Here is a 14,459-nt window from a genome sequence, read left to right as displayed (position 1 = left end):
CAATTTTGATGACAGAGAAAATTCTGAGTCAGTTTCTCAATGTGTTGAAGTTAATGGCAAATTATTTTAATCTTAGCCGTTTTGTGAAATGTAGTTAATTCCTAACATGCACTTTGCATGACATACTATTGATTACCCTTCAGGGTACATTCAACAACGGAGGTAAAATTCTTTTAATAACATTCCTCACAGGAGTTAACAGTTGGACTTCAGAGATGGGGAATAAAGTATGAATGTACCATTCACCCTTTGCACAGGTGATCTCCACAGAGCAGAGAAAGTTTCAACAGAAGTAGTTGCTGCCTTTAGTTTCTTGATTTTTTTTTTAAACTGGTTTCACCTCTGGCTTTCTGTGCTAGCATGAAGCTGACTTCTTTGCAACCCCTCAGACACCTTCTGTGTTCAAGTCCCACGTGGGAGGGAGCAGCTTGGAGTTTTCATTTCCAGTTAGCAGGAGATGTCACTGGATGAAAGCGAGGGTAATCCTCTCAGCATGCAGTTCAGCAGCAATTCTAAGCAGGTCTCAAAAGATGAAATCAGCTGAAGAAATGGATCATCTAGAGGTTGGTCCTGTGCTAGTCAGTGTTCAGGAGTCTATCTGCACTGCCTCTTCCACCTGATCTGTGAGGCAGGTGTGCTGTGCCCAGTGTAGGTCCAGCACAGCACTGTTGCTGGGCTGTGTGTGTGCAGGCTCAGTTGGACTCGATCTTAGAGGTCTTTTCCAACCTAAAATGATTCTGTGATCCTATTCCAGGCTGAAGAGGCAGCTGTGCCCACCCCAGGAGATGCTCGCTTGCCAGGCTAACACTGTATTTTTGGTAAAAGGATTTTCACGGGAGCCCCACGAGGGGAAAAAAATGGCAGAAAAATCAGTTTTATTCCTGACAGCCACCTGCATGAGCTGAAGGGGCCCTGCTCCCTGCAGCAGAGCCCAGCACCTCAGATCTGTATCACACTGCCTCTAAGCAGGAGCTGCCACTACTCCTAAGGGAGGGGAAGCAGCATCTAAGGCAATGAACATCTAAAACGTTCTCAGAAATCATCATCATCACAGAATCTCTCAAGGTGGAAGTCACTCCTAAGGATCAAGTCCAGTTCTGTGCTCCTCACAGGACAAACCACATGACAGAGCAACATCCAGACACTCCTTGAACTCTGACAGGCTTGGGGACATGAGCACTTCCCCTGAAGCCTGTTACAGACACCAAGTCAAAATTTCCTGAAAAATTACTAGCAAGAAAAGGCACGTGCAGAGACTTTGCCCACGTGTCCATGTGTTTAGATTTATGTTCTACCTTGTGGAAAACGAGAAGCAGGAGTAGGATCAGCAGGGGGAAATGCTGGCTCTCAGGAATACTGATAGTCATTTTCTCTCACAGAAATTGTCATTTTGCCATTTTCCTATCCTTGGCTACTCTTGATTCATCCCAGGTAGAAAAGGATAAAAATGAAACTTTAACAAGAAACACCAAGAACATCTATAGAGATTCATATTGGGGTTTCTGACTCTTATACAAAGCTGCTGAGGCCTTTTCAAAGAGCATGTTGCTACTCTGCCCCAACAAACCTCCAACACAGCTCCTGCCCCTCCACAGCAACACTGCCCCTGTGCATTTCACAACCCCTACATAGATTCTTCTTCTCCCACATTAGCTTTTGGGGTTGGGTTTTTTGGGAGGCATTCCATTGTCCTTTTAACTCACACTTCTACTTTATCACACACTATACTTCAGTACTAGGGAAATCATAAAAATTCTTCAGCTTTTAAAAATCCGTAGATTAAAAAAGGCTCAGGCAGGGCAGTTTTTATGTGCAGTAATTATGCCCACTCCATTACAAAGCTGTGCCCTACTTTATAATGAATTTAAGTATTCTTTTCCCCTATCACTAACTAATTTAATGTTTCTCCAGGATATTTTGACAGTGAAGACATTCACAATATGACAAGTTACCAGCACTGTGGATTCGGGTGACAAGCATATGGAAGGAAAAAAACTCTCATCTTCTACTTCTTCAGGAACCCAGTTGAGCAGGGAACAGGGCAGCACCATCTTTCTGAGAATGAATCTGAATACAAGCTGTGCATTAACACCCCACATGGAACCCTTAAAGTCCTTGAGAACAGCAGTATTTAATTAAGCTCTAAATACTGCCTAAATTAGCATGGTGAAGCAATAGAGAACATGAATTCAGCAATTTTTAGAATACCATGGTACACAGACAACACGTGAAAGACTTGCAGCACAGGTAGTGTTGGTATTCTATTATTATAATTATTTCAGGAGGGGTTTTTTTTGCTTTTTCTTGTTGCTTGTAGTTATTTGGATGTTTTTTTGGAACTTCAGAGGTTCCCTTCAGTCTCACAGTGTGTGTGGGATATCCCATCTTTCTGAAAGCTGTCTACATCAAAGCAGATGAATGCACCTAGGCCATCACAGACAGTGTATAACACCAAGTGAGCTTTTTTATTTTCTACAATTTATTTTGCCATTTTAAAAACGTCACATATCAGTTTGAGAGGTGAAAGATATTTGTTCAAAGCTGAAACTTTGCATTTAATTAAAAAAAAATAGACAAAGGAATAACCTTTGCCCAAACAGCATTTTGTAGGTTGATACAAATCCAAGAGTGTCAGCCAAGTGGACTTGCTTTATGATGGCATAATCCTTCTAAACAAGGTGTTCTATGTGATTTATAAGCAACAAAGTATTGCTCCTCCACAATTTCAATGCAACTGCTTACAAAGAAAAAAAGAAAGAAATCATTTGGTGTGAGCACACCACAGAAAACACCGAGGCCAAATTAAAAAAAAAAAAAAAAAAAGACAAACACTAAGATGTATAGATCAGCAAGCAGAACATACATGTTTAAGGTGGAACTTAGAAGAACATGGAATAAACATCTTTGTCCTTCAGCACTGGCCATCTGTGATTAACAAACAAAAACCAAGCACAGAGCACCTGTGTTCTCCCTTCTTAATGTCATCTTACAAATACTGCAAAGCAGCTCTGATCTTCCACATTTTCCAAGGCAATGAGTAGTCTCTCTGAAAGGCCAATGTATTTTATACAGATCTAAAGATGGATTTGTAGCTGTTAAACAATCCATCTGGTTTCTAAAGCTGAACAAACATTGTTTTACTAAACAGCAAAACAAAAATATTTGACTTAGAACTAGACCCACATGTAATTAAGCACTAAAAATTTGCAACGCTACTGGTATCTTGACCCAAAATTCTGTGTATAACTTTGGGCATCAGAGTTAGAACATCATGTCATCCAGTCCATCCTCCATGAACTTCTTGTAAATTGCCATAAACTTTGCAACAAATGCTTCCAGATGATAAATGGCTTTGCTGCCCAATTGCAAGCGGTGTTCATAGAAGGCTGCCATCTGTGCAACTTCACCTTTCAGTTGTCCATCACAGTTATTCAGAAGTTCTGTCAGGAGACCCTAAAATGGGAAAAAGCAGCGTAATATTTGAAAAATTAGATATTTCTTGTTAAGGGAATAACCTTGGTTCTCTGAAAACAGCCAAGCATTAACCAATAGTTCACTCATTCATCCAACAGCAAAGATACTCATTTACTGGTATAATTCATGCCTTAATAAAAGAGAATTATTTAACCTCATCTCCAAATACTATAACCTCTACAGTATGAAAGCACATGGCCTGAGGAGAATTCTTACCACAACAGCACTTACTTCTATCTTGTCAGCATCAAGCACAAAGAGAAACAATATTCATAAAAAACAAGGAAAGGATTATTTAGAACTTAAGTGTCTCTGTATTTATGAACATATTTATGTGCAGGCACACAAGACAACTTGACTGCAATACTTTAGTCATTGCAACACCCCAAAATGCATTATTTTAAAGACAGCAATAAAATCATCACAAATCCATCTCAATTAAAACAGCCAGGATTAAGTGAGAAGTATCTCTAGACCATTTCAAGTTTATGAAGAGGGAGTGGGTAGAGAACTTGCACCTATTTCCTCTCAAACAAAGCAATGCAGGATCCACTAACCTACTGCAAGAAAGGAAGGTTAAAGCAACACCTAAGTACCAAAACCATCAGAAAGCAGAAATTTGTTAACTTGAAAATAAATACGTCTGGCGGCAAAGTAAACACTACTAGGTTAAGTTGCAAACATTATTTTTGATCATTGTTGTACTCTAGCTGTCTTAAGCAGCCTTTCATCCTGCATAAAACAAAAACATGCACATCCCACTTGCTTTTTTCCTCCCAAGGTGACATGTCTCTTGGAATAGTCCAGCTGCTCTAGCATCCTTCAGCACCCCTCTCCACAAAGACATAGCAAATATTGAACTTATAACAAAAAACTTCTATAAAAGAAAACCAATTATATCAAGATTAGCCTGTAGAATAATATAATCATTAAGGCTGTGAAAGATCACCAAGATCATCAACTATGCTTTAATATAGTAACTGGCCTGAAAAATCAAGAGGACCAAGAATGTCCTCCTTTATTTTTACTCAGCAGTGATGCTGTTTTTCTTTGACCACTGAACAAGTTTTAGTCTGTTTGGAAGGGACATAGTTTTTCATCACTATTTGGATAATTTATGATGTTTTGGTGCATTTTTTAAATAAAAGCTTTAGTTGAGACTGTCAGTATTAAAATTTATAACACATTAAGAGCTAGATAGCTCAGTTACCTTCATTATAATCTCAGGAGGGATGCAGTGTGTCAGGAGTTCATAAAGCCGTCCTCGGACTTCTAAAAGCCTGTTGAAAAGACACCACAAAATATGAGAAGTATGAACCCAAAGCAAACTAATGTCTTTTCCCAACTAGTGAAATACACAGCAGGAAAAGAGGCAGTCCAACCAAGTTTATTTCCTGCGTTTGGTTTTGGGCATTGTTTTAAAACTAAAAGCACTGCATCAGTCAATTTCAATTCAAAGGCCGCATACCACCTTTTACTCAAAAGAAAAATGACATATACTCTAGTTACAATGGTCTCAGTTAATCTAGAAGCAACAAGGCTATTATAATTTGTCTCAGGATTGTTTCCCTTTAATTCTTCTTCATAACTAAGTTATTCATGTTTAAGACTAGTGAGGAGAGACAAACAATTTATTAGAGCCAGAGAGTTCCTTTATGCTGTTTTTCTTTCTTCATTGTTTGTAAGAAGGGGTAAGACAATTAGGTGGCAGAACTAACACAATTAGCCAAAGCTCAGCTTTTGATAACAGGAGGGCAGATGCTACAAGCATTTAAATTAAGTGACATCTCCTGCAAGTAATACATGGAGCAGACTAAAAGCATCAGACTTTGGCTATGATGGTGAGATGGATACAGGGGTCACCTCCTGATGTGCTCAAAAAAAAGCAACAATTTCTCACTTCTCATTCTTTTACAAAGGTGCTTTATGCTAAGGAAGGTCAAAGAGAAACTTTTAAGTAAAATAAACAAACCAGAATAACCACACCCAACCACCACCCCAACAGAAAAACAAAAAAAACAAACAAACAACAACAACAAAAAAAAAACACCCAAAAAAAAAGCCAACTAAACAGGAAACACAACATGCAACTGAGCCTACGGTTGCTTTAGATTATTAAAGATTTGACAGGAAAAACCAACAGTTCTTCAGTTCCTGATAGTCATTCAGTGTTCTCTGGCAATTCTAAAGCTCAACTCCTCCGGCTGAAAAGTACAGGTCTAGTAGAAATACAGAAAATTGCAAATAACTGGAAATGCCATGTTTTTGAATGCAGCTCCTTTTATTTTTTAGGTTCCAGAGTACATGGAAATCATTTATAGCTCTTAACAAGTGCATTTACCTACCTTTGTGGTGCCTGTTGACCAACAATAGCATTTGCAGTTTCTCTCAAATAAACTTCCCAGTCCATCTCAGGAATGTCTTGATCAGCAGTAAAAGGATACCTCCAAAATAATATCTTTTTAGAAATTACAATCAAAGCAAATCATAGCCTGTTTTAACAAGGCCTTAGAAGCAAAGTGTTTTATGTGTCTGACAGTGTAATTTACATTAATTTTTGCAGCAACTTACTGTTGTACTCTGCAGGACTCACACATAAGTAGTGCTTTCCGAAGATTCCTGCCAGATTTCTCTGCAATCCTTTGAGCCAGTTCCTGGGGAAGGGTCAGACCTTCTTTCTTACATACGCTGGACAAGACATGGCAGATCTAGAGAGAAAACAGCAGGGAGTACAACACTTAGCAAACTCCTCAGCACCTACAGATTCTCCTGTTAGAAAGATTTCTGGACTAGAGATGGACCAGTCTTCCATAAGCCACGCTTGGCAAATCATTCAACACAAAGAAAACTAAGGACATTACATGAAAATAAAATGTAAGTCCACAGCAATAACTTATTAGATAAGAATTTTAAAGTAACTTATTTTTGCTTCTGTTTCAACGTACATCTTCAATGCTGGGAGCAGGCACTCGGACAGCCAGGCATCTGCTTTGAATGGGACCTATAATTTTTGACATTGAGTTGCAGCACAGGATCAACCTGCAGGTCGCCATGTACTTCTCCATTGTTCTTCGCAAAGCATGCTGAGCATCTTTAGTGAGTTTGTCAACTTCTGTTAACAGCACCACTGAAAAAAGGATTAAACACAGTGGGGTTCTATGTTAATATCACATCTTTCTAAGAAAAAAATACTTTGGGCATACAAGCAATAACACCAAAATAAGTGATAACACACAGAAAAAAGGCAGCACGTTTCCACAGGCAGGAAAATAAAGATTAAGATTACCTGCATGCCTTTTTGGCTGTACCATCTTCATGCAATGTACAGGTATAAACAAAGCAGTGAACTGAAATCTCCCCATGTTTAAAAAGTATTTTGACTGGGTTTAGGTGTTTTTCTCACCTTTAAAATCTCGTTGAGTACTTGTCTCAAGCTGTTGGGATTGTGCCACTGTCTTCAAGAGCTCCTGAATTACCACACGATCATTGTTTCCCGCATCACTGTACCAGGAGTTTGAGTAAATCTTGTTTTAAACAACTTTCTATTGCATATAAAATACATCGTCCTAAAGTCAACTAAATGAGCAAGAATGACAAAAGAATTCAGAAGCTGTTGAGCTGGAATTAAATTAATATCCATATACATTGTTGGAAGTTACCTCCTCTACAATGATAACAACCCAAAGCTTGTGCAGGCGCAACTGGATTAGTAGCACTGTATTCAATTTACTGCAGTAAAACCATTGTTAAATGTTTTATTAACTCATTAAAATAGAACTTATTTTCTTCAGATGAGAAATCTAAACTTTTGTTACCTATAGTTTGAACAAGGACACACAATGTGAACCTTTTTGCTCATTAAGGGAAGGACAATTAAGCCTAATCACATAATAGGATGCCTGACTCAAAGGACTGATGTAAATGCAGGGTTTTCTTCTGCAGAGTCCTTCCCAGAAACTTACTTCCTCTCCCTGTTAGCCATTCACCCCATTCCATGTTACTGAAGATACACACGGCTTCACCATTGTTATAAGTCAGTCAAACTTCACAGGCCATTGCACAGCACAGAGGTTTACTGTCTGGTCAGACATAAACATGACAGTTGCTCAGTCACTGAAAGCCTATGAATCAGGATATTAATTCTTAATCAAAACTCAGCACTTTTGTATTTAAATTGAAGTATAATCATTTTATGTTTCAAGCTCTATGTACTCTATACAGAGTAAGAGGAAAAGTGTTAGTGGTATCAGGTTATCAGAGCTGGATTGCATGGTCACACACTTGATATCACCAAAATGACATATTCAAAACAGTGATTACCAATAAGCCTCAGCTTTAACTAGTAATTAACTGATAACTACTTCTGCCTGTATTAGAACGCCAGCAGATACTCACCAATCAAGAGATTAGCTGAAGAATGAGCTTTAAAAGGAGACCTGGCACATTAGAATAATTTCTAGAGCTATGGTTTAGCAATAACCAACACTTCCCAGTGGACAACGACATTCACTCACTGTGATTTAAAGCAACATTATGGGGTCTCAGGTAAAGACAAATATTTGCTTTGAGTCTCTTAACTATCACCAGCAATTTCATAACTGCCACTGAAGATGCAGACTGCTCCCATTAGAACTCCCATTAGAACTCTTGTTGTTTAAATCAGTATCTGACTTCACTCAATACAGGATCCACAGTATTTTGTGGTGGTCTTTCCCATGCTCTAAACACTTTTTTTTTGAGAGTTATAGGGTAAACCTTTCTTTCTTTCAAATTCCTTTAATTTTTGTATTTGTGAGAGAACTAATGATAGGGAGGTGTTAGTTCCAGTAGAAGTTCTCAATTTCAACTGAAATGGTGACATCTGTCAATCCAGAATTGTTCTCGTTACCCAGTCCTCAACATCATCATGCTTATGTAGCCAGTTAAACAGAACACTTCTGCCTTCAGTATACGGCAACCCAAATTTTTTTCATTTATAGCTGTCCAATTAAAAATTGTCTCCCAGCTGTCATTTGCTAACTTGCTCAGGCAACAAATCAGGCAATCAGTCCCTCATACACCCATACTGAAGGCACTCACAACACAGCCAATGGCTTTCCTTTAAAGTAGGGCATTTTTACTGCACACTTACCTTGGGTTAACTTCAAGGTGATAATTACTTGCAATGGTGCTAATTTCAATCTTCTTCTTAGAAGGTGCCTATATATAGAAAATAAGGATATTAAGTTTCAGAAAGTGTTCTAAGCTAGCCAGCTTACACCTGGCTAAGTCACAGGCAAACCAAGAGAGTCAGACAACAAAGAACTCCCGAGACACAGACATCTTATCTATTACAGTCTCAGTCCCACCTCCAAAGAAAAAAAGGCATACTAACACATCATCCAGACTGTAAAATAGAAACAGCAGAGATGCTATTGTCCAAACTGAACTGTAAACAATAAATTTAAAAAAAAACACTCTGAAAAAAAAACCTACACTACAAGAACAGCCAACCAGGTGCAGAAAACAAGAGAAAACCCCACATCCTGAAGGCCTAAAGAACATCTGGAAAATAATTTATTCATATAACCAAGCTGGTATAATTAATTGCATAAAAAGGTTGAAGATACTGAGTGCAAAATAAATTAATTTTAAAACTCGAATAAATACAAAGACCTCACAACAGAAACATGTCAGTATTTCCACATTACTTCACAGCAGATGATAAATTTCTTTTTTACCGTTATACTCTGATGCTCAATCCTCAGCTTCTCCACTCCTGCACCATATAATTCCCTTAACAAACACATTATTCTTGTCTTTTTTCCAGCTCCTGATGGTCCATACACCAACAGATGAGGAAAGTCACCGCATTGAACCTGAACAAATAGAAACAAGATCAGTTAGCTAACACAGCATCTTCCTGAAAAGATAATTTATCCTTCCATTTAACCTGAGTTTACATTAAATGATTTTTCCAGCTCCACCACAACACAGGAATTAAAACTGCTGAAATCCTTTCTCGCAGCAACAATTCCTACAGAACACTGTATTTTTCTGAAGGTCATGTGCAACTCATTTAACTTCAAACACCTCGCTGCTCGAAAAATATCCCAAGCAAAACAACAACAATACAAACCCCAAAACCCCCCCTCCAACATTTATATGCTTCCCACGGTTACTAGAGTGACAGCTGTGAGAAACACTTAGAAAAAAGGTTTGAAACCAAGTTTAAAGCAGATGCTTATATATATATAGTTATGACATACATATATACACAGATAGATATATATATACACACACACACACACATATATATATATAAACATGTTTAGGAGTTTATTTCCTGAAAACCTAACAAGCATGACTTGGAGCACATCTGACCATACCCCACGGAAAGCACTTCGATTAGTTAGATAGCACTTATCCCTGAGGAAGTGAATGTGCCAGTCGGTGCATCTGGCAGGGGAAGTGGTCCAGACTTGCCTCAAAAATTCCTGCTAACATTAGACAAACAAGCTAAGCTCTGATCTCAGGGACACTGAAACCAGCAGGAAGAAGATGTGCACACCACTCCTGAAGGAGTCGAGCCACTGATTCCCTCGGCACTGAGGCCTCGCTCCCAAGCAGGGCGCGATGCCGGGACACCTTCTCCCAGCACGGGCGCTCCTCGGAAAGCCAGGGCCTGCACGGAGGGAAAAGCTCCCGACCCCGGCCGCACTGGAGCAGAGCTACGACCCCAGAAGGAATCCCAATTACAGTACGGTCACGCAGGAATGGACCACAGTGGTCGAACTTCCCAGAGCACAGGGTACAGGATTGCATTCAGATGGTTTCCGACCATCTCCAGCGACGGAGACTTCGCAACCATACTGAGCAATCTGTTCCAGCGCTCGGTCATCCACACAGTAAAGTTTTCCCCCTTATTCAGGCGCAATGCCAGGCCCGGCGGGATTCTCGCAGAGGGGAGGAGAGGACCCAGAGGACCTGAAGGCCGCCGGGGCGCCGGGCAGAGTCCGGCGGGGAGGCCGCCGGGGCGCGGCGGCGCCGGGCAGAGCAGAGCCCGTGTCTCACTGACCAGGTTTCGGAGCCGCGCCGCCTGCTCGCGGTGGAAGTCGAGGCGGGCGAGGGCGCCGGGCCGGTGCTTGTCTGCCCACAGACTCATGGCGCTCCAAAAGCCCGCGGGCCGGCAGCGGGAGGCGCGCTCCGTACGGCGGCCGCCAAGGGACAAACTCCGCCAGCGGCCCCGCCCCCGCGGCTCCCTCAGAGAAGCGCGGTGGCCGCGCCCCCGCCCCAGCCCGGCCCTGGCGGGGATCCCAGCACCGGGGCGGCGGGTCTTCCCCTTCCAGAGGGACAGAGACGGCCTGGCAGCTGCGGGAGTCGCCGTGCTGCGTGGCGGCTTTGGGAAAAGAGGCTCTTACCAAGCTCTGCCCGCCAGCCCAAACCAGCACACTTGGCTCCCCGACGGGGGAACGAGCACTCCGTCTGAAACATTCCGTCTGAAATCATTCCTCTTGCGGCTCATTTCAAGGAATCACGGAATCAGTTAGGCTGGAAAAGACCTCTGAAATCCAGCCTATGACCCGACACCATCAACGCAGCCAGACCATGGCACTGAGTGCCACGTCCAGTCTTTCCTCAAACACCTCCAAGGATGGTGACTCCACCACCGCCCTGGGCAGCCCATTCCAATGGCTGATGACACTTTCTGTGAAGTAATTCCTCTTCGTGTTGTGAGAAATATAATTATGATTCGTGTATATATAACGATGAGATTGTACCGCGAGAATGAGAACCAATACAAAGATGAATTCTGAGAAACTGCCAGAGGGGAAACAACTGGAATGAATATGGTGAACAATAGGTGGAACATTGAGCAAACCAGTAACTATATGAAACTGCTTATGTAAGCAAATAGCATGAGACACAAAAGATCCACAAAGAAGGTTTCTGAAGAATTTGCCTTCCTCCCAATGAGAAAGAGCTAGAAGATCACCAAAAAAGGAGCCCCCACATGTGCAGCTTGTGCGGACCAAAAACAGCAGGCACCGCAATGGGAAATGGGGAAGGAGCTACTGAAAACTGCTGAGAAATGCTTATGCACATATATAAATATTTGCAGAACTGACGCATTGGTGTGCATGTTGGTAGAGCAAAAGGCTCCCCTGCACCCAGCTAGCTGCCCTGTTTGCTTTTTGCCAAACGTATTTTAATAAATAACTAAAATTTTGGTTAAAGGTTGGAGTACAGATTTTCATTTCTAACAATGTCCAACCTAAACCTCCCCCAGAGCAACTTAAGACCATAAAGACTTCGTCGAGGGAGTTTACAATCAGATGGTAGCTTGGAATGTGCATTCTCCAAATGCCCACAACACCTAAAAAGGCTTGGTTTTATTTCTTGTTATTTCATGGACTCATCACTGTTATCTTATTGATAATATCCACTGCAATCTGATGACGTTCATCTTGCCATTTTATCTTTAAAAGTGTATCTCCTGTGCCAGTTCTTTACTTTGTTTTATGGACAAAAATACAGCTTTCAGAAGGTTTTGTATTATTTTCTTCCCTTTATCAAAATCTTTTTCTGCAGCCTCACTATAAATTAATGAGTTGCCCATAATATATGTATCATACAGTGAATTTTCTAGTTCCATCTGTGTGTTTGGCTTTGTGTATATACAGAATATCTATGCAGATAATTACACAAAAAATATGTATGTAACAGTTTCGTTTGGCTCTTTGTCTTGTAGCCCTAATAAATGAAGTATATGCAAAAGTATATTATTTGAAAATAGAATTCCTTGAAGCAATGAAACATGGATATCTTTTTTTTTTTTTTTTTTTGCATCTATGATTTCTGTGGGAATAAACATAGATTAAGCATTCATGTGGCTGTTCATATTTTTTCAGGTCTGTGTGCACATTTATTCACACAGCCAGAGAGCATAATGCAGGTAATGGTTGCTCTAACCTAGACATTCAAGTGACTCATGAAGATCAAAAAAACCTGCTGGGGGCACCAAGTAGTAGAGCACTTTTCATCAATACCATGTGACCTGTTTGTCTGAAATAGTTACATTACTTGCTCTCATGGACATTTGTTAATCAGTTTTATTTTCATGCATCAGTTTTATTTTAATTTTAATTCATGCAGATTGCCATGAATTAGCAGATTTTGAAACTACCTGACAGGAGAGTGTAGCCAAGTGGGAGTCAGCCTCTTCTCCCAGGCATCTAGCAACTGGACAAGACGACACAGTTTTAAGCTGCACTAGGGGAGGTTTAGGTTGGACATTACAAAGAAATTCTTCACAGAAAGGGTGATTAGATACTGAAATAGACCACCCAGAGAGGTAGTGGAGTTCCTGTCCCTGGAGGTGTATAGAGAAAGACTGCATGTGGCACTCAGTGCCATGGTCTGGTGGACAAGGGGGTGTTGGGTCATGGGTTGGACTGGACGAGCTCAGAGATCTTTTCCAATCTAGTTTTTTTATTCTGTGATTCTCTTGGTACTTTGTCAGCACTGCCCTGGTGCATGACTGAGTCTGTGCAAACTGCAGCAGCAATATCCTACCCACTGCTTATCTTCTCCGAGCACCACAGGATGTCCTCTGCCTTTGCTACATTAACATTTTGAGGTCTACAGTGTTTCTCATGCGTGGCTGTTTGCTCTGCCCCGTACCTGCCGCTCTTCAAAGTGATCTCTGAATGTAATCATTAATTTATTTGATGCTCTCTTTGGTTAGCTGTATTTATTACTTGCCATTTTATGCTTTTTCAGATCCTTAGCTCATTTGCCTGACTTTTTAATAATTTCTGAATGGTGTGCTGCTCTTGTGTCTATCAATGTCACTTAATTGCAACTTCTTGGTAATTCCTTGTAAACTACACAGTTTTTACAGCCCCTGGAGAGCTTTTGCCAACTCATACCAGCTTCCAGCAAGTGTTCTGACAGGTACTCCACATTTTTGAAGTACCAGTGGAAACAAATCCTTTTTGTGTGAGGTCAGACATAAGCAGATAGGACTGAATCCAGCAGTCTTTTAGATACTTTCAGCTCCTGAAGAGATCAAGAAGTGAAGACATAGCAGGTCTGAAAAGCTCCAGGCTCTTTTTATTATTATCTCTCTTTATTATTAAAGTTCTGTAAGGTTTCTTCTTATCCTGCAAAGAAAATCTTGGAAATTGTGCCCTACCTCAGCAATGCATTTAAGCATGGGCTTATACTTAAACTTTCAGTTATTTCATGCTGCAGAATGTAATTAGGCAAATGAACAAAATTAATTTGTTAAGTAAAAATCTTATAATTTGAAAACCTGTGCCTGCATGAAGTATTGCAGTTGTGCCACTTTATATCTGATTAAAATGTTTTGATTTTCTGCTTCATTAATTTTTTAACTTCACTATAAATCTAAACAAAATGAAATAACTATCTAAAATGGAATGGTTTGGCCAACTGCATTACAAATAAATTAATGTGAATAATATGGGAAACTGGCAATTTCAACTGCAGTCACAATTCACTCAAACTCAAAGACTTTTAGAATATGTCTTCACTCGTTTTGTTCAGTCCAGCAGAAAGATCAAAAGGTAAAATTACTTCTCTGCATGAATAAACTAGACAATATATCTGAAAATAGAGATTTTAACTACAAATGGCATTTTGAGCCTCTTACTACCAGCAGCCACATTTAAGAAAGTGACACAATGTCAGATACCGTAAGAGAAGTTCCATCTTACACACAAATTGAAGAAAAACTGTAAGACCTGTGTCTAATATATATGTGTGTGTGTGTGTCTTATGTCTATATATATATTTATTTATTTATTTTAACCAGCTTTAAACCAATTATTAAAGCATTAGAGCAAAATCCTAAATATATTTACTGTATAATTGGTGCTAGAAATCCAGGTAAGATGTTAAACGGTCCAAATACCATTTTGCTGCACAATTACTTGTATTTTTCAAACAGAAGACTTTCTGGCATTCTTTGATCCTTCAGG

At 40.2% G+C, this 14,459-nt stretch overlaps 1 protein-coding gene across 1 annotated transcript; it reads right to left on the bottom strand.

The window, feature by feature from the left end:
• Window positions 1-2,309: 2,309 nt before the first annotated feature.
• On the bottom strand, window positions 2,310-10,618 carry RFC3 (replication factor C subunit 3). The gene is made up of 9 exons (XM_062514706.1): window positions 10,532-10,618; window positions 9,195-9,332; window positions 8,606-8,673; window positions 6,878-6,975; window positions 6,420-6,601; window positions 6,046-6,182; window positions 5,820-5,918; window positions 4,685-4,754; window positions 2,310-3,453 (listed from the first exon to the last, which is right to left on the bottom strand). Exons 1-9 carry the CDS (start codon window positions 10,616-10,618, stop codon window positions 3,262-3,264), a joined length of 1,071 nt encoding a protein of 356 aa, XP_062370690.1. The 3' UTR covers window positions 2,310-3,261.
• Window positions 10,619-14,459: the final 3,841 nt, after the last annotated feature.

Source organism: Cinclus cinclus, chromosome 2, assembly GCF_963662255.1.
Source record: "Cinclus cinclus chromosome 2, bCinCin1.1, whole genome shotgun sequence".
Lineage (NCBI taxonomy): Eukaryota > Metazoa > Chordata > Aves > Passeriformes > Cinclidae > Cinclus > Cinclus cinclus.
Note: the sequence above shows the minus strand (reverse complement) of the source record. Positions and strands in the feature narration are given on the sequence as shown.

Excerpts from the sequence above, each read along its gene's own strand:
- RFC3 (XM_062514706.1), bottom strand. The coding sequence starts at position 10,618 with ATGAGTCTGTGGGCAGACAAGCACCGGCCCGGCGCCCTCGCCCGCCTC. Across the intron at positions 6,602-6,877 it reads TACTCAACGAGATTTTAAAG|TGGTGCTGTTAACAGAAGTT; the intron begins GTGAGAAAAACA and ends TCCTTTTTTCAG. Across the intron at positions 5,919-6,045 it reads GAGTCCTGCAGAGTACAACA|GTATCCTTTTACTGCTGATC; the intron begins GTAAGTTGCTGC and ends ATTATTTTGGAG.